At 42.3% G+C, this 23,069-nt stretch overlaps 1 protein-coding gene across 5 annotated transcripts in view; it reads left to right on the top strand.

Moving 5' to 3' along the window:
• Positions 1–23,069, top strand: part of nid2a (nidogen 2a (osteonidogen)) — a 53,957-nt gene that overhangs the window by 29,013 nt on the left and 1,875 nt on the right. The window contains exons 16-49 of one of the 5 annotated variants that reach the window (XM_067493266.1): positions 838–974; positions 1,088–1,193; positions 1,300–1,433; positions 1,543–1,648; positions 3,163–3,296; positions 3,384–3,489; positions 3,610–3,743; positions 3,967–4,072; positions 4,374–4,507; positions 4,732–4,837; positions 5,139–5,272; positions 5,505–5,610; positions 6,941–7,074; positions 7,299–7,404; positions 7,871–8,004; positions 8,236–8,341; positions 8,643–8,776; positions 8,999–9,104; positions 9,406–9,539; positions 9,771–9,876; positions 10,178–10,311; positions 15,237–15,342; positions 15,596–15,729; positions 15,953–16,058; positions 16,520–16,653; positions 16,753–16,855; positions 18,509–18,638; positions 18,736–18,836; positions 18,958–19,130; positions 19,350–19,479; positions 19,572–19,743; positions 21,174–21,331; positions 21,736–21,859; positions 22,000–22,112. In XM_067493266.1, coding sequence (XP_067349367.1) covers positions 838–974; positions 1,088–1,193; positions 1,300–1,433; positions 1,543–1,648; positions 3,163–3,296; positions 3,384–3,489; positions 3,610–3,743; positions 3,967–4,072; positions 4,374–4,507; positions 4,732–4,837; positions 5,139–5,272; positions 5,505–5,610; positions 6,941–7,074; positions 7,299–7,404; positions 7,871–8,004; positions 8,236–8,341; positions 8,643–8,776; positions 8,999–9,104; positions 9,406–9,539; positions 9,771–9,876; positions 10,178–10,311; positions 15,237–15,342; positions 15,596–15,729; positions 15,953–16,058; positions 16,520–16,653; positions 16,753–16,855; positions 18,509–18,638; positions 18,736–18,836; positions 18,958–19,130; positions 19,350–19,479; positions 19,572–19,743; positions 21,174–21,331; positions 21,736–21,859; positions 22,000–22,112 — 4,221 coding nt within the window. The remainder of the gene's footprint in view (positions 1–837; positions 975–1,087; positions 1,194–1,299; positions 1,434–1,542; positions 1,649–3,162; positions 3,297–3,383; positions 3,490–3,609; positions 3,744–3,966; positions 4,073–4,373; positions 4,508–4,731; positions 4,838–5,138; positions 5,273–5,504; positions 5,611–6,940; positions 7,075–7,298; positions 7,405–7,870; positions 8,005–8,235; positions 8,342–8,642; positions 8,777–8,998; positions 9,105–9,405; positions 9,540–9,770; positions 9,877–10,177; positions 10,312–15,236; positions 15,343–15,595; positions 15,730–15,952; positions 16,059–16,519; positions 16,654–16,752; positions 16,856–18,508; positions 18,639–18,735; positions 18,837–18,957; positions 19,131–19,349; positions 19,480–19,571; positions 19,744–21,173; positions 21,332–21,735; positions 21,860–21,999; positions 22,113–23,069) is intronic. The other 4 variants (XM_067493265.1, XM_067493264.1, XM_067493268.1 and 1 more) reach the window with 4 other exon arrangements.

The following is a 23,069-nucleotide window of genomic DNA, read 5'->3' as shown; positions in this document are numbered from 1 at the left end:
CATTTGGAAGAGACCTACATATTTTTCTGACCACAGGAATATTTTTTCCACAACAGTAACACACAGCTGCAAAAGCTAGAAAACAAAGCAAGAGGGGAGGATGGGTGACAAATCTAAAAACATAAGGTGGAAAGAGGGGAGTCATGTGAGAATGAGAGGGTGAGATTAGACAAGTAAGGAGGTGAATGAAAGACAAACGGTGGAATTGCACAATGTGTGTGTTCCTCTGGAATGTGTGGAGGAGAGATATCCTGCCAGTGTGTGTGTGTGTTTGTGTCCTCCTTTTACCCATTAGTGTGAACTTTTAATGAACTTCCTTTAAACCCTCCCTACAGAAAATGTAATGCTTTCACAAGGCCTTGAGATTATCCAAATATTGATACCACTGAATCACATTATTATTAGTCTGCAGCAAGAAGACATTTTATACATCTTGCATATATTTGTTGTTTGTGTAGTTTTCAAATTCCAGTTTTCTGTATATGAGGTTGCTGATTTCTCCTTCTGTCTTCTTTGTAACGCAGGAAAATTAATGTTGAGATTTTGTTTTTAATAATCATGTTTTATAGTGTTTTCTACACATAGGAATCATTACTAATCATTAATTTAGTTCATTTTATTTTATATGTTTAACTTTATGTTGCAGAGCCTGAGCTCTGCTCATTTTTACTAATCTGTACATTTATATTGGTTTGTAGTTATGCATAAACATATATGACCATGCTGACTGTAACTGATTAATATGTTGTATAAGTAATAAGAAGAAAACCAATCCGAAAAGACATGGTAGGGAAAAAAAACACTAAAAAGCATATTTAAAAGATTATCTGTTTACAGGAACGACAATCCATCCAAAGAGCCAGTGTGAGCAGCACAGAGACAGTCTGCAGAGTAGAGTAGAACTTAATGGACAGCCAAATATTGGAGCCTTCATCCCCCAGTGTGACTCTGACGGACGGTACCGACCACTACAGGTGGGCACTGACTGACAGATTGTTGTTCACATGTTCAATGTGATGACTTGAGTTAAATCATGTACTTACTAATAATTCAAAATTTTCATTAAAGTATAAATATTTTGTTCTAGTGCCACGGCTCGTCTGGCCATTGTTGGTGTGTGGACCATCTGGGACAGGAGAGAGCAGGGACCAGAACTCCACCTGGAACAGCACCAAACAACTGTGATAGAACAGGTATTACATCTTTTTTAGATCTCTTCAATAAAAGGCTTTGATCAGTGTATTGGTAAAAATTTGTAATTTAAATGTTTCTATATTATGTTCACCTGCGTGTTCTCAGATGAGCCGTTACGTCCTAAAACTCACTGTGAGCAGCACAGAGACAGTGTACAGACCATCAGTCTGGAGGGATATCCCATAGTTGGAGCCTTTGTCCCTCAGTGTGATTATGATGGACAATACAGACCACTGCAGGTCAGCACGAGTCAAGTTCTTTAACTGATAGAGAGATTGACAGGTGTTGTTTATGAATTTGATTTAAAATAACATATCAATAAATAAATGAATAAAATGTATGTTTTAGTGCCATAGTTCCACTGGACATTGTTGGTGTGTGGACAGCAGGGGACAAGAAAGAGCTGGCACCAGGACACCACCAGGTGCACCACCTAAAGACTGTGACAAACCAGGTGAGAATATAAAATATACATAGACAGACCTCTGTCTCACTGAGCATTGCATAAATGCTTTAAACTGTTCTGTGGTAACATTTACCACTGTCAGCAGGTGCATTATGTCATGTCTCTCCAAGGTTTTCTTGCTAAAGACTGATCTATAAACCCACATTTTCCTCAACTCAGTGACAAGCTAAATAGATACTATGTTTACGTGGTTGTATATGTCTAACCTTGTAAGTGGTCTACAATTGAGGTCATAGCCTTGGAATAACTGGAAAAAACAGGTGGTATCACAGAAAGGCTGTGTGTCTGCTGGAAGATTAAACATTGGTGAAATAATTATATGAAGCTAAAAATACACAACAAAAGTATATTTTGTATATATAATGCTGCAAGTTTACAACATTTATTTTGCCTTCATAGCAGATAGTGGAGATGTTGACAAAAAACATCCCTCTGAAATGTGCAGTTGTCTACATAGCCCACACTTTTATCATTAATCCAAAACTATTAACTAGTATATTATATAGGGGTAGATTGTAAAATATTAGAAAACATGTTAATACATGTACATTTATGTTTAATGATAGCCCACATAAGTAGAGGATTAAAAACAGTAACCAGTAATTATATATTTGTAATTTACATCATTACTGATCTTTATTACTTTATTTTTACTGTTGCTAACATTACTCATAGAAGACAATTTTTACAACACCAGAAAATGTAAATAATTTAGGACAAGTCTAATATTACTCACTATATTTAAATAATTACGGATTCAATATGGATAAATATATATAAAATATAAATATGGATTCACTGGTAAAAGTACTCAGATCATATACTACTAATTTTTTAATTACAAGTAAAAGTTCTACATAAAAAGTTTTTATTATCATGATCATATGTTTTAATAATTTTTATTTAAATAATTTGACATATTGCAGGATAACTTGAAAATTACACAATGAGGGTTATTTAATCTTATTATTATACTTTATTTTGTATTATTAATCTTAAGAGTAACTAGGAACAAGTTCTCAAATAACTGTTTTGGAATAGCACAATATTTGCTACTAAAGTGTAGTAAAGACAGTAGAATGGAAATAAGTACCTCAAAATCATACTTATGTACAGTACTTATTGATCATATACTACTAATTTTTTAATTACAAGTAAAAGTTCTACATAAAAAGTTTTTATTATCATGATCATATGTTTTAATAATTTTTATTTAAATAATTTGACATATTGCAGGATAACTTGAAAATTACACAATGAGGGTTATTTAATCTTATTATTATACTTTATTTTGTATTATTAATCTTAAGAGTAACTAGGAACAAGTTCTCAAATAACTGTTTTGGAATAGCACAATATTTGCTACTAAAGTGTAGTAAAGACAGTAGAATGGAAATAAGTACCTCAAAATCATACTTATGTACAGTACTTATTGAACAACCTGTCTGCTCTCATACGGGGTCTAGAAGATTATAATGCTATTGTCCATCTTTATTTTCTAGATGAACCAATACATCCTAAAACTCACTGTGAGCAGCACAGAAATAGTGTACAGACCATCACTCAAGAGGGATATCCAATAGAGGGGGCGTATGTGCCTCAGTGCGATGACAATGGACAATACACACCTCAACAGGTAACATTCTGATTCCGTTGCAAATTAGTTCTGCAGACAAATTATATATTGCAATGGCTGTTCCGGCAATTATAATGTCCATTCTAGTGTCATGGTTCCACCGGACATTGTTGGTGTGTAGACAGTAGGGGACAGGAGAGACCTGGAACCAGGACTCCGCCTGGTACATCATCTGTAGACTGTGACAAATCAGGTTAGTCCTCTGTTCATAGTGGCCTGACAGGCTGGCCTTTGAAATGTTCAATAACTCTTTAGACATATAAACAATTTATGTGTCCCCTATTATTTGTGTTATTATAAAAATATTTTACAGATATGCTGTTACGCCCCAAAACTAACTGTGAGCATCACAGAGACAGTGTACAGACCACAAGTCCAGAAGGATATCCAATAGAGGGAGCCTTTGTACCTCAGTGCGATGACGATGGACAATACACACCTCAACAGGTAAAATGTAATTTCTCTGCAAATATTGGTTAACAGTGAGGTACTGGTGTAGCTCTACCTGCTTGTGGTACCGGGTAATTTGTTGTCCACTGCAAATCTAGTACCCTTCTCATGTAGTTGGTTGCCAGTGATTGTCATCTTTTTTGGGGGGGGATTCTCTTTTTTTCTTGTTTTTATTAACAACATTGTAAATCTAAATGTAAATATGTTTTATTTATTTTAGTGCCATGGTTCTACTGGTCATTGTTGGTGTGTGGACAGCACAGGACAGGAGAGAGCAGGAACTAGGACACCTCCTGGTACACAAAGTAAAGACTGTGACAAACCAGGTGAGTCTGCAGATTTATATCAGGTGTCAGGATTTGGCCCTGCCTTTATTCCTCTGGACCATGATAGCTTGCCATCATTGATGGAGCTATCAAGTCTCTGTTCTCAAAAGCATAAAGTTGCTCACACAGGAAGACCCCACTAAACTAAAGTTGTTCTTCCAAAGAATGGTTAAAGGTGAAGACAGTTTGTGTTGAAATGTCTGAGTGAGACTCCTGATCTTAATCCGAACCACCTGCAACGTGAGATTTGCTGCATTTCTCTGTTTCTTATAACTTGTGTGAACGTGTAAATGTTTTCCAGATATACAGTTACGTCCTAAAACTCACTGTGAGCACCACAGAGACAGAGTACAGACCACCAGCCCAGAAGGATATCCTCTAATTGGAGCCTATGTACCTCAGTGCGATGACGATGGACAATACACACCTCAACAGGTAAAATGTAATTTCTCTGCAAATCTTTTTCCAACAGTTGGGTACTGGTGCAGCCGTACCTACTTGTGGTACCGGGTAATTTGTTGTCCACTGCAAATCTAGTACCCTTCTCATGTAGTTGGTTGCCAGTGATTGTCATCTTTTTTGGGGGGGGATTCTCTTTTTTTCTTGTTTTTATTAACAACATTGTAAATCTAAATGTAAATATGTTTTATTTATTTTAGTGCCATGGTTCTACTGGTCATTGTTGGTGTGTGGACAGCACAGGACAGGAGAGAGCAGGAACTAGGACACCTCCTGGTACACAAAGTAAAGACTGTGACAAACCAGGTGAGTCTGCAGATTTATATCAGGTGTCAGGATTTGGCCCTGCCTTTATTCCTCTGGACCATGATAGCTTGCCATCATTGATGGAGCTATCAAGTCTCTGTTCTCAAAAGCATAAAGTTGCTCACACAGGAAGACCCCACTAAACTAAAGTTGTTCTTCCAAAGAATGGTTAAAGGTGAAGACAGTTTGTGTTGAAATGTCTGAGTGAGACTCCTGATCTTAATCCGAACCACCTGCAACGTGAGATTTGCTGCATTTCTCTGTTTCTTATAACTTGTGTGAACGTGTAAATGTTTTCCAGATATACAGTTACGTCCTAAAACTCACTGTGAGCACCACAGAGACAGAGTACAGACCACCAGCCCAGAAGGATATCCTCTAATTGGAGCCTATGTACCTCAGTGCGATGACGATGGACAATACACACCTCAACAGGTAAAATGTAATTTCTCTGCAAATCTTTTTCCAACAGTTGGGTACTGGTGCAGCCCTACCTACTTGTGGTACTGGGTAATTTTTTGTCCACTGCAAATCTAGTACCCTTCTCATGTAGTTGGTTGCTAGTGATTGTCCTCTTTTTTTGGTGGGGGAGGGTTCTTGTTATTTTTTTCTTGTTTTTAGTAACAACATTGTAAATCTAAATGTGAATATGTTTTGTTTATTTTAGTGCCATGGTTCTACTGGTCATTGTTGGTGTGTGGACAGCACAGGACAGGAGAGAGCAGGAACTAGGACACCACCTGGTACACAAACTGTAGACTGTGACAAACCAGGTGAGTCTGCAGATTTATATCAGGTGTCAGGATTTGGCACTGCCTTTCTTCCTCTGGACCATGATAGCTCGCCATCATTGATGGAGCTATCAATTCTCAGTTCTCAAAAGCATAAAGTAGCTCACACAGGAAGCCCACACTAAACTAAAGGTGTTTTTTCAAAGAAACTTAGTTGACAAAGACAACTACGGGAGAAAACCCACAGAGTTAAGGACATACAGTGGTGACAATTGCTGGGTGAGAGGAGAGGAGAGAGGGTCAAGAGGAGGAAATGAGTTCAGTGCATCTGGCTGTGGGTCCCCCAGCAGTCTAAGCGTATAGCAGCATAACTATACCTAACTATAAGCTTTATTAAAGAGGAAGGTTTTAAGCCTAGACTTAAAAGTAGAGAGGGTGTCTGCTTCCCGAATCTGAACTGGGAGCTGGTTCCACAGGAGAGGAGCTTGATAGCTAAAGGCTCCACCTCCCATTCTACCTTTGGAAATTCTGGCAACCACAAGTAGGCCTGCATTCTGAGATTGAAGTGGTTTACTGGGATGATATGGTGCTATGAGGTCTTCTATATAAGATGGAGCCTGACCATTCAGAACTTTATATGTAAGAAGCAAGGTTTTAAATTCTATTCTAGATTTAATGGGAAGCCAATGGAGAGAAGCTAGTGAAGGTGAAATATGATCTCTCTTGCTAATTCCAGTCAGCACTCTTGCTGCAGCATTTTGGATTAATTGCAGGCTCTTTATGGAGTTACTGGGGCATACTGAAAGTAGGTAATTACAGTAGTCCAACCTAGAGGTACCAAATGCATGGACCAGTTTTTCGGCATCACTTTGAGACAAGATGCTTCTAATTTTGGCAATGTCCCGTAGCTGAAAGAAGGCTGTTCTAGAGATTTGTTTTATATGTGAGATAAAGGACAAATCCTGGTCAAAAATAACTCCAATGTTTCTTGCAGTAGTACTGGAGGCCAGACTTATGGCATCTAGAGTAACAATATGGTTGGACATCATATCTCTGAGAGTTTTGGGCCCAAATACTATGATTTCAGTTTTGTCTGAGTTAAGCAGTAAAACATTGTGGGACATCCAGACCTTTATGTCTTGTAGGCATGCTTGAAGCTTTATTAACTGATTATTTTCTTTTAGTTCCATTGATAAATATAGCCGGGTATCATCAGCATAGCAGTGGAAATTTATGGAGTGGTTTCTAATAATGTTGCCTAAAGGAGACATATATAAAGTAAAACCTATTGGTCCTAACACAGAGCCTTGTGCGCATGGAGGATTCATCATTAACCTATTATAACTTGTGTGAACTTGTAAATGTTTTCCAGATACACCGTTACGTCCTAAAACTCACTGTGAGCAACACAGAGACAGAGTACAGACCACCAGCCCAGAAGGATATCCTCTAATTGGAGCCTATGTACCTCAGTGCGATGACGATGGACAATACACACCTCAACAGGTAAAATGTAATTTCTCTGTAAATATTGTTCAACAATGGGGTACTGGTGCAGCTCTACCAGCTTGTGGTACTGGGTAATTTGTTGTCAACTAGAAATCTAGTACCCTTCTCATGTAATTGGTTGCCAGTGATTGTCCTCTTTTTTTGGGGGGGGGTCTCTTTTTTTTCTTGTTTTTATTAATAACATTGTAAATGTAACTGTAAATATGTTTTGTTTATTTTAGTGCCATGGTTCTACTGGTCATTGTTGGTGTGTGGACAGCACAGGACAGGAGAGAGCAGGAACTAGGACACCTCCTGGTACACAAAGTATAGACTGTGACAAACCAGGTGAGTCTGCAGTTTTATATCAGGTGTCAGGATTTGGCACTGCCTTTCTTCCTCTGGACCATGATAGCTTGCCATCATTGATGGAGCTATCAATTCTCAGTTCTCAAAAGCAGAAAGTAGCTCACACAGGAAGACCCCACTAAACTTAAATTGTTCTTCCAAAGAATGGTTAAAGGTGAAGACAGTTTGTGTTGAAATGTCTGAGTGAGACTCCTGATCTTAATCCTATAGAAATGCTTAAAAAAGTCCTGAAGCAGGCAGTTGAAGCTGTTCTCTGTTTGATAAAAATACTTACTAAGAAGGAATTCATCAGTTTATACAGGATATGAGAAAAGTTTAGACGAACCCTTGAGCAGAATCAGATGCTGTACAGAGCAGACCTACATAATTAGAAATTCAGACCTGCAACATGAGATTTGCTGCATTTGTTTTTTATAACTTGTGTGAACTTGTAAATGTTTTCCAGATGAACAGTTACGTCCTAAAACTCACTGTGAGCACCACAGAGACAGAGTACAGACCACCAGCCCAGAAGGATATCCTCTAATTGGAGCCTATGTACCTCAGTGCGATGAAGATGGACAATACACACCTCAACAGGTAAAATGTTATTTCTCTGCAAATATTTTTCAACAGTGAGGTACTGGTGCAGCTCTACCTGCTTGTGGTACCGGGTAATTTGTTGTCCACTGCAAATCTAATACCCTTGTCATGTAGTTGGTTGCTAGTGATTGTCCTCCTTTTTTGGTGGGGGAGGGTTCTTGTTATTTTTTTCTTGTTTTTATTAATAACATTGTAAATCTAAATGTGAATATGTTTTGTTTATTTTAGTGCCATGGTTCTACTGGTCATTGTTGGTGTGTGGACAGCACAGGACGGGAGAGAGCAGGAACTAGGACACCTCCTGGTACACAAAGTATAGACTGTGACAAACCAGGTGAGTCTGCAGATTTATATCAGGTGTCAAGATTTGGCACTGCCTTTCTTTCTCTGGACCATGATAGCTTGCCATCATTGATGGAGCTATCAAGTCTCTGTTCTCAAAAGCATAAAGTTGCTCACACAGGAAGACCCCACTAAACTAAAGTTGTTCTTCCAAAGAATGGTTAAAGGTGAAGACAGTTTGTGTTGAAATGTCTGAGTGAGACTCCTGATCTTAATTCAATTCACCTGCAACATGGGATTCGCTGCATTTCTGTGTTTCTTATAACTTGCGTGAACTTTTAACTGTTTTCCAGATAAACCGTTACGTCCTAAAACTCACTGTGAGCACCACAGAGACAGAGTACAGACCACCAGCCCAGAAGGATATCCTCTAATTGGAGCCTATGTACCTCAGTGCGATGACGATGGACAATACACACCTCAACAGGTAAAATGTTATTTCTCTGCAAATATTTTTCAACAGTGAGGTACTGGTGCAGCTCTACCTGCTTGTGGTACCGGGTAATTTGTTGTCCACTGCAAATCTAGTACCCTTCTCATGTAGTTGGTTGCTAGTGGTTGTCCTCTTTTTTTGGGGGGGGGGTCTTTTTTTCTTGTTTTTAGTAACAACATTGTAAATCTAAATGTAAATATGTTTTATTTATTTTAGTGCCATGGTTCTACTGGTCATTGTTGGTGTGTGGACAGCACAGGACGGGAGAGAGCAGGAACTAGGACACCTCCTGGTACACAAAGTATAGACTGTGACAAACCAGGTGAGTCTGCAGATTTATATCAGGTGTCAGGATTTGGCCCTGCCTTTATTCCTCTGGACCATGATAGCTTGCCATCATTGATGGAGCTATCAATTCTCTGTTCTCAAAAGCATAGAGTAGCTCACACAGGAAGACCCCACTAAACTAAAGTTGTTCTTCCAAAGAATGGTTAAAGGTGAAGACAGTTTGTGTTGAAATGTCTGAGTGAGACTCCTGATTTTAATCCAATTCACCTGCAACATGAGATTTGCTGCATTTCTCTGTTTCTTATAACTTGTGTGAACGTGTAAATGTTTTCCAGATAAACCGTTACGTCCTAAAACTCACTGTGAGCACCAAAGAGACAGAATACAGACCACCAGCCCAGAAGGATATCCTCTAATTGGAGCCTATGTACCTCAGTGCGATGACAATGGACAATACACACCTCAACAGGTAAAATGTAATTCCTCTGCAAATATTGTTCAACAGTGGGGTACTGGTGCAGCTCTACCTGCTTGTGGTACCGGGTAATTTGTTGTCCACTGCAAATCTAGTACCCTTCTCATGTAGTTGGTTGCTAGTGATTGTCCTCTTTTTTTGGTGGGGGAGGGTTCTTGTTATTTTTTTCTTGTTTTTATTAATAACATTGTAAATCTAAATGTGAATATGTTTTGTTTATTTTAGTGCCATGGTTCTACTGGGCATTGTTGGTGTGTGGACAGCACAGGACAGGAGAGAGCAGGAACTAGGACACCACCTGGTACACAAACTATAGACTGTGACAAACCAGGTGAGTCTGCAGATTTATATCAGGTGTCAGGATTTGGCCCTGCCTTTATTCCTCTGGACCATGATAGCTTGCCATCATTGATGGAGGTATCAATTCTCTGTTCTCAAAAGCATAGAGTAGCTCACACAGGAAGACCCCACTAAACTAAAGTTGTTCTTCCAAAGAATGGTTAAAGGTGAAGACAGTTTGTGTTGAAATGTCTGAGTGAGACTCCTGATTTTAATCCAATTCACCTGCAACATGAGATTTGCTGCATTTCTCTGTTTCTTATAACTTGTGTGAACGTGTAAATGTTTTCCAGATAAACCGTTACGTCCTAAAACTCACTGTGAGCACCAAAGAGACAGAATACAGACCACCAGCCCAGAAGGATATCCTCTAATTGGAGCCTATGTACCTCAGTGCGATGACGATGGACAATACACACCTCAACAGGTAAAATGTAATTCCTCTGCAAATATTGTTCAACAGTGGGGTACTGGTGCAGCTCTACCTGCTTCATGTACCGGGTAATTTGTTGTCCACTGCAAATCTAGTACTCTTTTCATGTAGTTGGTTGCCAGTGATTGTCCTCTTGTTGGGGGGGGGGGGTTCTTGTATTTTTTCTTGTTTTTATTAACAACATTGTAAATCGAACGTTACGTATTGTAACCCCAGATTCTATTACTATATTGCAAAGCCTTCTGGCTGTAGCATAATGAACTAATCCCTGCGCGCTCGCGCCAACTGAAGCAGTATAGTCCACGCCCACCGGTGAGTGGGCCAAAAAGTTGCTGCTTTATCGCTCTCATGGTGTGCTCAATTACGTCCGCATCACACCATAAGAGAGCGGCGACTGTAGCACTTCTTGCCTCTAACTGACCATTTTCTTCAGCCAGCAAGAGGTACTAGTGGGGCCCAAAAAGCCAGAGGGCTGCACAACATAGTCATAGAATCTGGGGTTACAATACGTAACCATCGTTCTATTTCCTATGTTGCTCGCCCTCTGGCTGTATCATAATGAACCAAATGCTACAGCAGGATATAGTCCACGCCCCACTAGTATCATACAGCAGCTAGAAGCAGTAAACAGAACTCTGCTTCACAGCTGGACCGACCTGAAAATCACAAGGGGGGGGGGGGGGGGGGGAATCATAGCTGTGAATTCACTGGCAGGCAGTGGGAGAGCATAAGGGGGGGTGAGGGTGCCCAGCACTCGATGAGCCCACTGAGGACCTTGGGACTGATATAGAAAGACAAGACAGACTTACCGACACCAGAACGTGTACTCTGGGGTGCTGAAAACACCGAACTGGAGAGTGAGGGGCGTGAAACGTCTCGAAGATAAAACCGGTCGAAAGAGCAGGTGGAGGCCCATGATCCCGACAGGCAGATGCCTGTCCGACACCCCTCTGAGCAGTGTCACAGAGGAAGCTATTCCCCTAGTGGAGTATGCACGGATGCCCTCTGGTGGCTTGGCCCCAGAGGACTAATATGCTTGAAAAATGGCATCACACAGCCAGTGGGACAGGCGCTGAGCGGAAAGAGGAAGCCCGACAGAGCCTTCCTTGAAGTGTACAAAAAAGCGCTCGGAACGGCATATAGTGGACGTGCGTTCCACATAGTAGGACAAAGCACGCACTGTGCACAGCAGATGAGAGGAGGCATGCTCCTCAGAAGTGTGAGGAGGTGTGCAGAAACCTTCCAAGGTTATGACTCTCAACCTAAAAGAACTAATAATGCACTTGGGCATGAAAGCAGGATTAGGTCGGAGATAAGCCAGGCTGAGATCCCCATGAATTGAAAGAAACTCCAGGGTGAATAAAAGGGAAGAGAGGTCACTCACTCTCTTCATGGAGGTGAGAGCCAAGAGAAGCGCCGTCTTCCATGACAGGAGCCTGAGGTGGAACCTCCAATGCCTCAAACGGGAAAGCTGCCAAGGCACGGAGGACCCGACAAAGATCCCAACGAGGGGCCAGGGGGCGCAAAAGAGGCCGCAGCCGCCGCACACCCCTTAAGAAACGTTTCAGTAGGGGGTGACTGAAAACAGATATAGTGTCCGCTGCCGTTCAGAATGCCGGGGATGTACACAGCTCTGATGGAGCAGAGATGCGAGTGTGCCCACAGCAGCAGTCTCCTGGCGATGCTGAGGAGCCGTGATGATCTCACGCCACCCTGACGGTTGATATAGTAAGCCGTCGTCGTATTGTCTGTGTGAACAAGGATATGGCAATCCGAGAGCACCGGAGCAAAATGCTGAAGAACGTTCCACATATAGAGCAGCTCCAGCACATTTATTTGGAGAGACATCGATCTGCAGGCGAAAGAACCAGCACTGTTGTCTCATGTGTAGGAGGCCGAGGGGAACCATAGAGAGAGCTGTGGCCATCATGCCCAGCAGCCGCATGACTGAGTGAGCTGTGACAACGTGACGGGGAGTCAATCGGTGGAGCATGGCAAGCAGTGTCTCTCTCCTCTCCTGGGAGAGGCGCGCCCACATAAACGGCACATCCAGCTCCACGCCCAGGAGTATAATCAACTGAGCCGGGAGCGGTGAGCTTTTTTGCCAATTTATCGTGAATCCCAGACACGATAAATGAGTCACCAAATCCAACTTCTGCAGGAGAGCTTGCTCTCAGGATGGAGCGAGGAGAAGGAGATCAGCTAAATAGAACAGCACTCTCATGCCGTTGGTGCGCAGCGGAGCCAGTGCTGTCTACAGACATTTGGAGAATGTACGTGGGGCGAGAGATTAGCTAAACAGTAGGCAGTTGTGCTGGTAACGTTCACCCAGGAAGGAGAAACGCACAAACTTCCTGTGTTGCATGGCAATAGGAATGTGAAAATATGCGTCCTTTAGGTTCACCGAGGACAGCCAGTCTCCGGGGCGCACTGTCCGTAGAACTGAGGCTGTCGTTAACACCTGGAAGCAGCGGACCACCATGAACTGATTCGAGAGAGAGAGATCCAGAATTGGTCTTATTTCCCCAGACTTCTTGGGAACCAGGAAGTAACAACTGTTAAAACCCTGGTTTTCCACGTTTCCCCAGGAGATTGGACAGGTCTGACGCATGAGCTGTCATGTGGGCTGGGGATGAAAGCCGGGTTTCCAGGATCCCCGCAAAGTTCGGCGGGGGTGTGGCAAACTGGAGAGAATAACCCTTCCGTATTATTCTGTCCATCCATTTGTCCAACACACACAGTTGCCTCCACTGATGGTAACGTTCCGACAACGGGTGTGAGAGCGGACAGTGTTCGTCTTTTATATTGGCAGCTAGCTGATGTTCGGTCCTCTCCTCCGCTGCTCGGGGAATTAGAGCCTGGGCAACCAATGGGGGGCCCTCTGCAAAAAGAATGTGGGTAGGATGAGAGTGGGTGGCTGTCCATTGGGGAAGCCCCAGCCATAGACGAACAGGTAGGCGGGCGCGCCCCGGAGGGCTCATAAACTGGTTTGGAAACAGATGTTCCCCTACCCCTAGCAAGTGTGCCAGCGGGGAGGAATGTTGTATGGAGCTCAGAAGAGAAAGTGTGCTGCTTAGTAGGAACTAGCTGGCTCGTAAGGTTAGCACGACGGCTAACAACGAGCGGGCTGTTGTGAGTGGGAGACATGTGGGATGCGGACACTGCTGAGTGTGAAAACCCAGGGGTATTCTGGTTATAGGAATCTTTGTCCTATAGGAGATGATAGGTTTTATTGCAAAAACAAACTGAACAACCACATTTAGAACAAAGAACAATTAAATCACATATGTCCCCCCCCCAACCCGTCAGAATCTTCTCTGCTTCTGGGGAGGCTCCGGAGGGCGAGACCATGAACAAGCCAACTTGCGAGGCCTGGCAGATCTGTGATGCTGCCGCCTGGGGGGCAGGGGGAGGAGGTGAAGGAGTGGGCTGCACCGGAGCAGGTCGAGAAGCGGCTGCTGCTTATGAAACGGGGCGCCATGCTTGTGAGGAAAATCACGGCATTCACGCCAGTGACTGGCGGAGTGGGAGGGAGCTGTGACGTAGCGGCCAATTTTCTTCTTCTGAAGCCGCCTGCATCTCTTTAACGAGGTGCTGAAAATGGGGACCAAACAGACCATCAGGGCTGATGGGTCCCTCCAGCATATCCTTCCTGACGGCCTCTGGCATAGAGGAAAGATGGAGCCAGACGTTCCTCGCAATCATGGTTTGCCATAGTGAGATGCGCGCCGAAGCAATCGCTATTGGGGCACAGATGGCGAGGATGGCACTGGAAAACTTGCTGATCTCTTCAGCGTATTTGGCGGGAAGAGCATCAGGTAGCAGAGCCAGCTCGGAGATGGTTTTAGCTAAAAACTAAGTTAAGATAACTATGTTATTAGCTGCCACCGCCAACTGAAATGCGCACTGGTGTGAGCGGTCAGCGAGGCGGGCCGTCAAGGCGTAATTAGGAGAGGGTGGAGTGGGGCGTCGGCCGGCTTTGAGGTTGCACTTGACTCCGAAGAGAGTGGCGAGGCTCAGTTCCAGGGTTGGGACTGGCGGAAAGCCGTCATCAGTGAGACCTTTCACCTTAGTGATAGGAGAAAAGTTGGAAACTGGAGCTTTAAGCTTCGCTGGCTCGTTGGCAGATCTGTGCATGTAGGCGGCTACCGTAGGGAATAGGAAGCCAGGAAGCGGCCAAAGCCCCTCAGTGTCCTTACTCAGCCAAAGGCCGATTCCTTGGGTGGCGACGCGGCATCCTCCGGCGCAGAAAGATCACTGTGAGCGCTGGCGATTTTAATGATGTCTGTAAGCTTGCAGTAGCTGGACCATGGCGGGGAGCGGCGTAGATGATTCAGAGCTACGACGTAGAGGGTAGCTTGGAGGGCGCTACTGCAGCCCCGCAGGTGGGAGAGGGGGGAGAACGGGGAGAGCCCGAAGGTGAGCCGGGAGATGCGGAGGCAGCGTTGTCCGACCCCGGCTCCTGTAAATGTTGCTCAGTAAGCAGGCGGTCAAGAGGCTCAATGTCAAGGACATCGTTCATAACCCAATACTGCTCCGAGGTTTCAGAGAAAAAATCAGCCCAGGAGCGTAGGGTGTCCTCAGGCAGAAGCCTGCAGAACATGCAGGAAGCCCGCTCGGTAAGAGCGAGGCTCACGTGTTCCGCCCCCAAGCAGCCAAGGCACCGGGATGAAGGTCACCGGGTTTTATGTAGCCAACGTGACAAGAGCCACAGATCCTGACGCCGCCTATCTTAGCTTTGCTCACGCCATCATCATCGCCGCCGGAGGTGCTGGCGCGCTGCAAATCTAGTACCCTTCTCATGTAGTTAGTTGCGAGTGATTGTTCCCTTTTTTGGTGGGGGAGGGTTCTTGTTTTTCTTTCTTGTTTTTATTAACAACATTGTAAATCTAAATGTAAATGTGTTTTGTTCATTTTAGTGCCATGGTTCTACTGGGCATTGTTGGTGTGTGGACAGCACAGGACAGGAGAGAGCAGGAACTAGGACACCACCTGGTACACAAACTGTAGACTGTGAAAAACCAGGTGAGTCGGCAGACTTTATATCAGGTGTCAGGATTTGGCACTGCCTTTCTTCCTCTGGACCATGATAGCTTGCCATCATTGATGGATTGCACTAAACTAAAGTTGTTCTTCCAAAGAATAGTTAAAGTTGAAGATAGTTTGTGTTGAAGTGTCTGAGTGAGACTCCTGATCTTAATACTATTCACCTGCAACATGAGATTTGCTGCATTTCTGTGTTTCTTATAACTTGTGTGAACGTGTAAATGTTTTCCAGATACACCGTTACGTCCTAAAACTCACTGTGAGCATCACAGAGACAGAGTACAGACCACCAGCCCAGAAGGATATCCTCTAATTGGAGCCTATGTACCTGAGTGCGATGACGATGGACAATACACACCTCAACAGGTAAAATGTAATTTCTCTGCAAATATTGTTCAACAGTGGGGTACTGGTGCAGCTCTACCTGCTTCATGTACCGGGTAATTTGTTGTCCACTGCAAATCTAATACCCTTCTCATGTAGTTGGTTGCCAGTGATGTCCTCTTTTTTGGGGGGGGGTTGTCTTTTTTTTCTTGTTTTTATTACCAACATTGTAAATCTAAATGTAAATGTGTTTTGTTCATTTTAGTGCCATGGTTCTACTGGTCATTGTTGGTGTGTGGACAGCAAAGGACAGGAGAGAGCAGGAACTAGGACACCTCCTGGTACACAAACTATAGACTGTGACAAACCAGGTGAGTCTGCAGATTTATATCAGGTGTCAGGATTTGGCCCTGCCTTTCTTCCTCTGGACCACGATAGCTTGCCATCATTGATGGAGCTATCAAGTCTCTGTTCTCAAAAGCATAAAGTTGCTCACACAGGAAGACCACACTAAACTAAAGTTGTTCTTCCAAAGAATGGTTAAAGTTGAAGACAGTGTGTTGAAATGTCTGAGTGAGACTCCTGATCTTAATCCTATAGAAATGCTTAGAAGGTGCTGAAGCAGGCAGTTGAAGCTGTTCTCTGTTTGATAAAAAATACCTAGTAAGAAGGAATTTATCAGTTTATACAGGATATGAGAAAAGTTTAGACGAACCCTTGAGCAGAATCAGATGCTGTACAGAGCAGACCTACAGAATTAGAAATTCAGACCTGCAACATGAGATTTGCTGCATTTCTGTGTTTCTCATAACTTGTGTGAAATGTTTTCCAGATGAACAGTTACGTCCTAAAACTCACTGTGAGCACCACAGAGACAGAGTACAGACCACCAGCCCAGAAGGATATCCTCTAATTGGAGCCTATGTACCTCAGTGCGATGCAGAAGGACAGTACCTACCTAAACAGGTAAAATGTTGTTTATCTGTAAACAATGGTACATTATATTTGCTTTTACAAGTTTTAGTTTTTTGGTCTTTCCTTTCTATTAATGGTGGGTTTTTTTAGTGTCATGGCTCCACTGGGCATTGTTGGTGTGTGGACAACAGGGGACAGGAGAGACCAGGTACCAGGGCATCTAGTTTACAACGCATAGACTGTGACAAACCAGGTGAGATTGTTGTAACTGTTTGAGCTTCACAGATATGTCGATATGTTGATTTTAGTAAATATCCTCAGATGTGAGATTTGGAATTCGGACACATTTCGGGGACACGAGTGTCTGTTGTAGAGATACAGTATTTCAGTCTGTACAGGCCTATATCACCATCCTTCAAGTCACACCCCTACTGTGGTTAGAAGCATCAGCGGATGGTTTGCCTTTTTCTCTGTGACTCTTTGATCCTCTCACTCACACACAAACCTACGCACAGACACAATCTATTAATTCCCTTCTTTCTAAAACTTCCATTTATAACCATACATAATTTGAAGAGGTCATTTTGTGGTAAGATTTACTTCTGGTTGTTGCTAGGTTACCAAACCAAAACAAGACAAGCTGCCTGACCAGCTGGGTCACAACACAGTGTTACAACTAGCGTACAGATGCTGCACAGACGTGGGCTCATGTCACGTAGTACGTGCTTGTACAGTTGTTTGACCTGATGAAAACCTAATTTATTTTAACTTAGTTGTCTTTCATCACCTTGGTTTTCTTTTGTCCCACGTCTTTTACTTTTTTGGTGGAATTATTCAGTGAAGAATTATTCATAGATTTCTCCGAATCCCTGAATAGGCCAAAGCAGCTCCTGCTCATTTTTTGTTTTTGTTTTTTATTTCAATGGCAACCCCACAATTTCACTATTTTAGGTTTAAATGAAATATAAAACAAGTTTTATTTTATGTAATGCCAGCATCAGACACATCTCAAATCTCAAATTTGTCTGCTGGCTGTGGTTGGTTTGTATTTCCATGTAATGTCATAAGTAATTCTAAGGAATGAAATGTGATTTGTTGGACATTTTACTTGCTAGCAGTTTTTTAAAAATCACATCAGAGTCCCAGAAGCTGCTATATTCATCTTCTCATATGTTTTAAGGATGTATGAAAGTCAAAACAAGCAATTTATAAGACTGGATAGCAGCTTCAAATTGTAGTAGTGGTTAACGTGCTGTCTTCAATAAAATTGAAGTAGTGGTTTTCATGCTGCTTTACTACTTGTGATATAAAACAAGACATTAGTCTGTGCAGTTTCACAGTAGAAATTTACAGAGAGACAGAGGCCAGTATAAACAATAGTGAAACCCTAAAGTGGTTTTGGATTTAGTTTTAAAGCTCTCCTAAAGAATGAGTTATTAAAGGATTTTACAAGGTAGATGGTTTTGACAAAAGCAAGATATATGTGTATGTGCCTGTTTAAACACAAGGTCTCCCCAGACCATTAATCAAGTTTTACACCAGTCACTGTCAGGGCGTTTACATGGACTTAAGTAACCAGGTTACACTCAGCTTTCTTGAGAAAGCCGATTTCTTAACTGTCTTGTAAATGTCGCAGTGACACAAACAGAAAAAATAGCCTGGCTTTCAAAATGAGTCAAGTGGTAAATTAGAAACCTAATTACCTTGCTGTGGATTTCCTCTTACCAGGTTCTTATGTATACTCTGTTCCATGATTACCAAAATAAATGCAGTCTGTGAAATAAACTGAACAAACAAGAAACTATAGGTTTAAAATTAATGATGAATTGCAACAAAATAGGATCTGAATGTGTGTAAGATAATATTCAGCTTTAGAATAATAATATTTAATCTGTTTCCCCTTCAGTCCCCGTTGCTCCAACCCAACGCCCTGAGAGTGTGTGCGAGCGATGGAAGGTCAGTTTGATAGAACACTATGGTGGACGACCAGAGCCAAACCAATACGTGCCTCAGTGTCAGCCAGATGGACAGTTCAGGTACACACCAGTCAGTGTTACACACCAACACACACACACGCACACACACACACAATTTATATTGGCAAATTGACTGAGTAAGCAAATTTTTTCTTAGTCCAGTCCAGTGTTACGGAGAGACTACTCACTGCTGGTGTGTGGATCAGAATGGGCGTGAGGTTCCAGGTACCCAGTCACACGATGCTGTCAGACCTGCATGTAAGTATCCTCGTATCTGAAACACATGTCTGTACTCAGACATGGAACGTTACTGTATCATGTCAGGTATACTGCTGCCAGTAATGGCTGAAATTTCTTTTTAATCCATCCATTTTCTTAGGCCTTCCCTCAGTGGCCCCACCCACTGTGCGACCATTGCCCCGCCCAGATGTTACCCCTCCAACAAACACTGATGTCACACTGCTTTACGCTCAGGGACAGAAAATAGGTGCACTGCCTCTCAACGGGACCAGACTAGATGCATCCCGGTCCAAAACACTAGTGACTCTGCATGTAAGATCTGATAGATGCTTATTTATATATTTTGCCAATTTTTTGAGAGAAGAAATGTGCAACATGTTTTGATTTTGAACCTCATCATCAACAACATGGATGTGTGTTCCTAACTCTGAGAAATGGGAGTTGGGCTGCAGGAATCCATTAAGACTGAGACACTGAGCAGTTAGTGACAGAAAGTCAGTGTAATGTAGCTGTATGTTTGTTTGTGTCCAGGGCTCCATAGTTGTTGGTATAGCCTATGACTGCAGGGAAAACCAAGTCTACTGGACAGATTTGTCAGCTAGAACAATTAGCAGAGCTTCAATAGCACCTGGAGCCGAGCCTGAGATACTCATCAACACTAGTAAGACCACACACTTTCCACCCTTTACTTCCATTATAAATATTGTGTGATGTTTAACAATGCTTTCTGTGTGATCTCCCTGCTCCCTGTAGATCTAGTAAGTCCAGAGGGTTTGGCCGTGGACTTTAAACGCAGGAGGATGTTCTGGGTTGATTCAAACCCTGATGTAATTGAAAGCTCCAACCTAGATGGCAGTGGGAGACGGACACTGTTTGACACAGACTTGGTCAACCCCCGGGCCATTATAGTAGTATCTTCCACTGGGTAAAACCCTTTTTTGCTTTGTTTTAACATAAAACAGGAATCACTAATATTAAGTCATTTAACATGATACGTCTGAGGGATTGTGACAGTTTAGTTTGGATTTGGAAAAATGTACATATCTCTTCCGTGAGCAAGAAACAAACAAGCCCCCACACACCCCTTGAACAAATGAATGTCACACACTGGAGGTGCTTTACTGAGGCTAAGTGAGAGACTGAGCCTTCCCTATGTCGACAACTATTTATATCAGAAGAGGGTACAGATGGTTTTCAACACATTAGCACACGATAAAATCAAACGTATATATATCCGCAGACAGTCTAACAATGCCTGTACCTGTTCACGAATAAAGTGCAATTATATTTTAAAGACATTTCATTAAAAGTATTGAGTCTGGTTTCTAGACTCAGATCTAAACTTTTTTCATTATTGTGAAAAATCTGTGGTGTTTGAATATTTGGGTGTAGTTGTCCTTTACCAACATACTTTTGCTAATTCATTCCTAGAAGTGACGTTTAGTGCTTTTCTCAGTGGGTGTTACATCAAACTTAGCCAAGAAAAATGGACTGCAATTTACTAATGCTAACTGACTTTATTCGTCAGCTCTCTGGGAATAACATCTACTTTTCATAATTGAAACTAATTACATAATCATGAGGTATGTGTGTGTGTTAATAAAGAAACATAGCAGTAAGCGTCAGATGTGTGTTTGATAGCTTTGGCGACACACGCTGAAATGCAACCACACATAGTGTAGCAGACGCACAGAAACAACATTCTAAAAGGATATACACATGTATGATCGTCTCATACACTGAAATCTGTTCACTCATACATTCATCAAAATGATTAACACACCCTCTTAAACACATGATGTGTGTTTTAAGTTGATTGCTCATGTGGAGTGTATTACCTACTGTTCCCAGTGGACTACCCACATGTACACCATCATCTACAGATGAAAACCAGTATGGTGTCATAAGCAGCCCACACACACTCTGCCCTAGACTCAACTTTCTGAGCAAACTCTTGGGGCATTTGAACCATAAAATGGGACTTGGCACATTAAAGAGAAATATGAACCAGTACCAGTGGATTAAAAAAATTGGAAAATTTGTCGAGCCAGTATGGTCCCATATATTCTGATGAAATCGGATTAAACGCCCTGCAAAAACATCCAATGCTCAAATGTTGCATGATGTTCAGAGTAATCTGACCGTGACCACATCATTATAAGACAGCTCCTCCTTTTAGACCTATGCTCTTGTACACTACGTGCCCACTTATGTCTCATTAGCCAGATGCTAGCACTCTGTAGCAAAAATGTACGGCAAAAACATGTTTTGTGTCCACTGGGATCCAGATCATGTAAAAATTGGAATATAAATGTAAAATGTTGTGTAACGTCTCACTCTTGTCTCTCTCTGCAGAACTCTGTATTGGACAGATTGGAACAGAGATGCTCCCAAGATTGAGAGTTCATCAGTAGACGGTCACAACCGCAGGGTGGTGGTGTCTGACGGGATTGGCTTGCCAAATGCTCTCACTTATGACTCCTCATCTGGACAAATCTGCTGGGCTGATGCTGGTAAGCAATACTGCTACAACTACAATTACCATTAACACGTTGTATCCTCAAGTCATAAATGTCATGAGGGTTTCCCTCAGGCTGCGTACAGGCTTTGCTGTTTATGTAGACGTCACAGAGACTGTTGTTAAACTTAACACTATGTTAAGTTAAGTAGATGTTTCAACTTTGACTGCTTGGTTTCAGTGAGTGCTCTCTATAATAAGATACTAGAATTAGGGAATTGGCTGTTTGCAGTAAAGACGAGCACAACATGAACTACCATTACTAAGTGTCACCTTCCTCCCACATAGTAATGGTAGTTCATGTTGTGTGGGGGAAGCATGTGTTGAGGAATACTTTGTGACTAAAAAGCAAAATAGTAAAAAGAGTAATCTATATTTATCTTTTGCTCTTTCTTTCAGGTACAAAGCGCTTAGAATGTGTTTCCCCAGATGGTTCAGGTCGAAGAGTGATCCACTCGAACCTCAACTACCCATTCAGCCTTGTCTACTACAGGAACCACTTCTATTACACAGACTGGAGAAGGTAGGTGTCTTCGTTCATCTGTTTGTTTCATCTGCATTTCTTGGGGCTATGCAGTGACCTTTACTCATCACAGTGGGTTGATCTGTGTGTAGATCTGCTGTTGTGACTGTCCATCCTGAATTAGTCTCTGTGCCTAATAGGGATGGTGTGATCGCAGTGAGCAAACACAGTAGTCAGTTCACTGATGAATACCTGCCTGACCAGCGCTCACACTTGTACGGCATCACCATTGCAACCACCAACTGTCTATCAGGTGAGATGTGTGCATTTATTAAACAAATGTCCATAATAACCACTACACATATATGTTGTTGACATAATGTGGTCGCCTTGCTGTTTCTTACATACATAAACACATAAAGACTTTTTCACTTATAATAACAACCAAATGCCGTCTTTCCCTTTCTCACACACACGCACACTCAGTCAACTCCCTCCAGATGTCACTTGAAGGCTGCATTTACCCTGAGACAGAAACTAAAGGTAGCCCTAGACACGCATGTAGTGGAGGAGAGTGGTGCCTTCAAGTCTAATGGAAATATAGGAAATGTAAACTTTTTACATAGTGTCTTCACTGGAGAGATTTAGCCCGGTTTTTGGATCTAATCCCAATGTGCAGTAAATTTAATTCATACACATAGAAATATACTCTCGTTACCTGCAAGTTTGAACCATGAACAGGTATAGGGGTATTCAGAGGTTTTGGATTTTTCAGTCAAGGTGAAAAAGGAGATGTAATTTTAAGAATTTGTTGATGAGAAGTTTGAAAAAGATAATACCAAGCACAAATGTGTATGTTTTGGGTATATAAAATGAATTACTAGATAACTGGTTGTACTGTAGGCCCCCTGATTAGCGACACGATTTAAAAAGTTTTAAGCCACATTTAACAAATGTACCATTTGTTGTCTGACAAAACCCGAATTAGTTTTTCATCACCCTAAATGCAGAAAAGTCATCACACAGCTGCTGCAGACCCTTTACCCCACATATATACTTGTGTGTGAGCATGTGTGCGTGTGACTGTAGTTATTTTACATTCACCCATTAAAAAGTCACAAGAATGGTGATTATACAGAGGAGACCCTCTATTTGTGACCTATACATGCATACAGGAGACAAAAGAACAATGATTACACAGCTGTGTGCAACCTTTTACCTGTAGTTTGTGTTAGTGTGTGTCATGTTTGATGTGTAGATGTCTGCAGAT

The sequence above is a fragment of the Channa argus genome, chromosome 23 (genome assembly GCF_033026475.1).
Source record: "Channa argus isolate prfri chromosome 23, Channa argus male v1.0, whole genome shotgun sequence".
NCBI classification, from domain to species: domain Eukaryota; kingdom Metazoa; phylum Chordata; class Actinopteri; order Anabantiformes; family Channidae; genus Channa; species Channa argus.
This window is presented reverse-complemented; position numbering and strand designations above follow the sequence as displayed.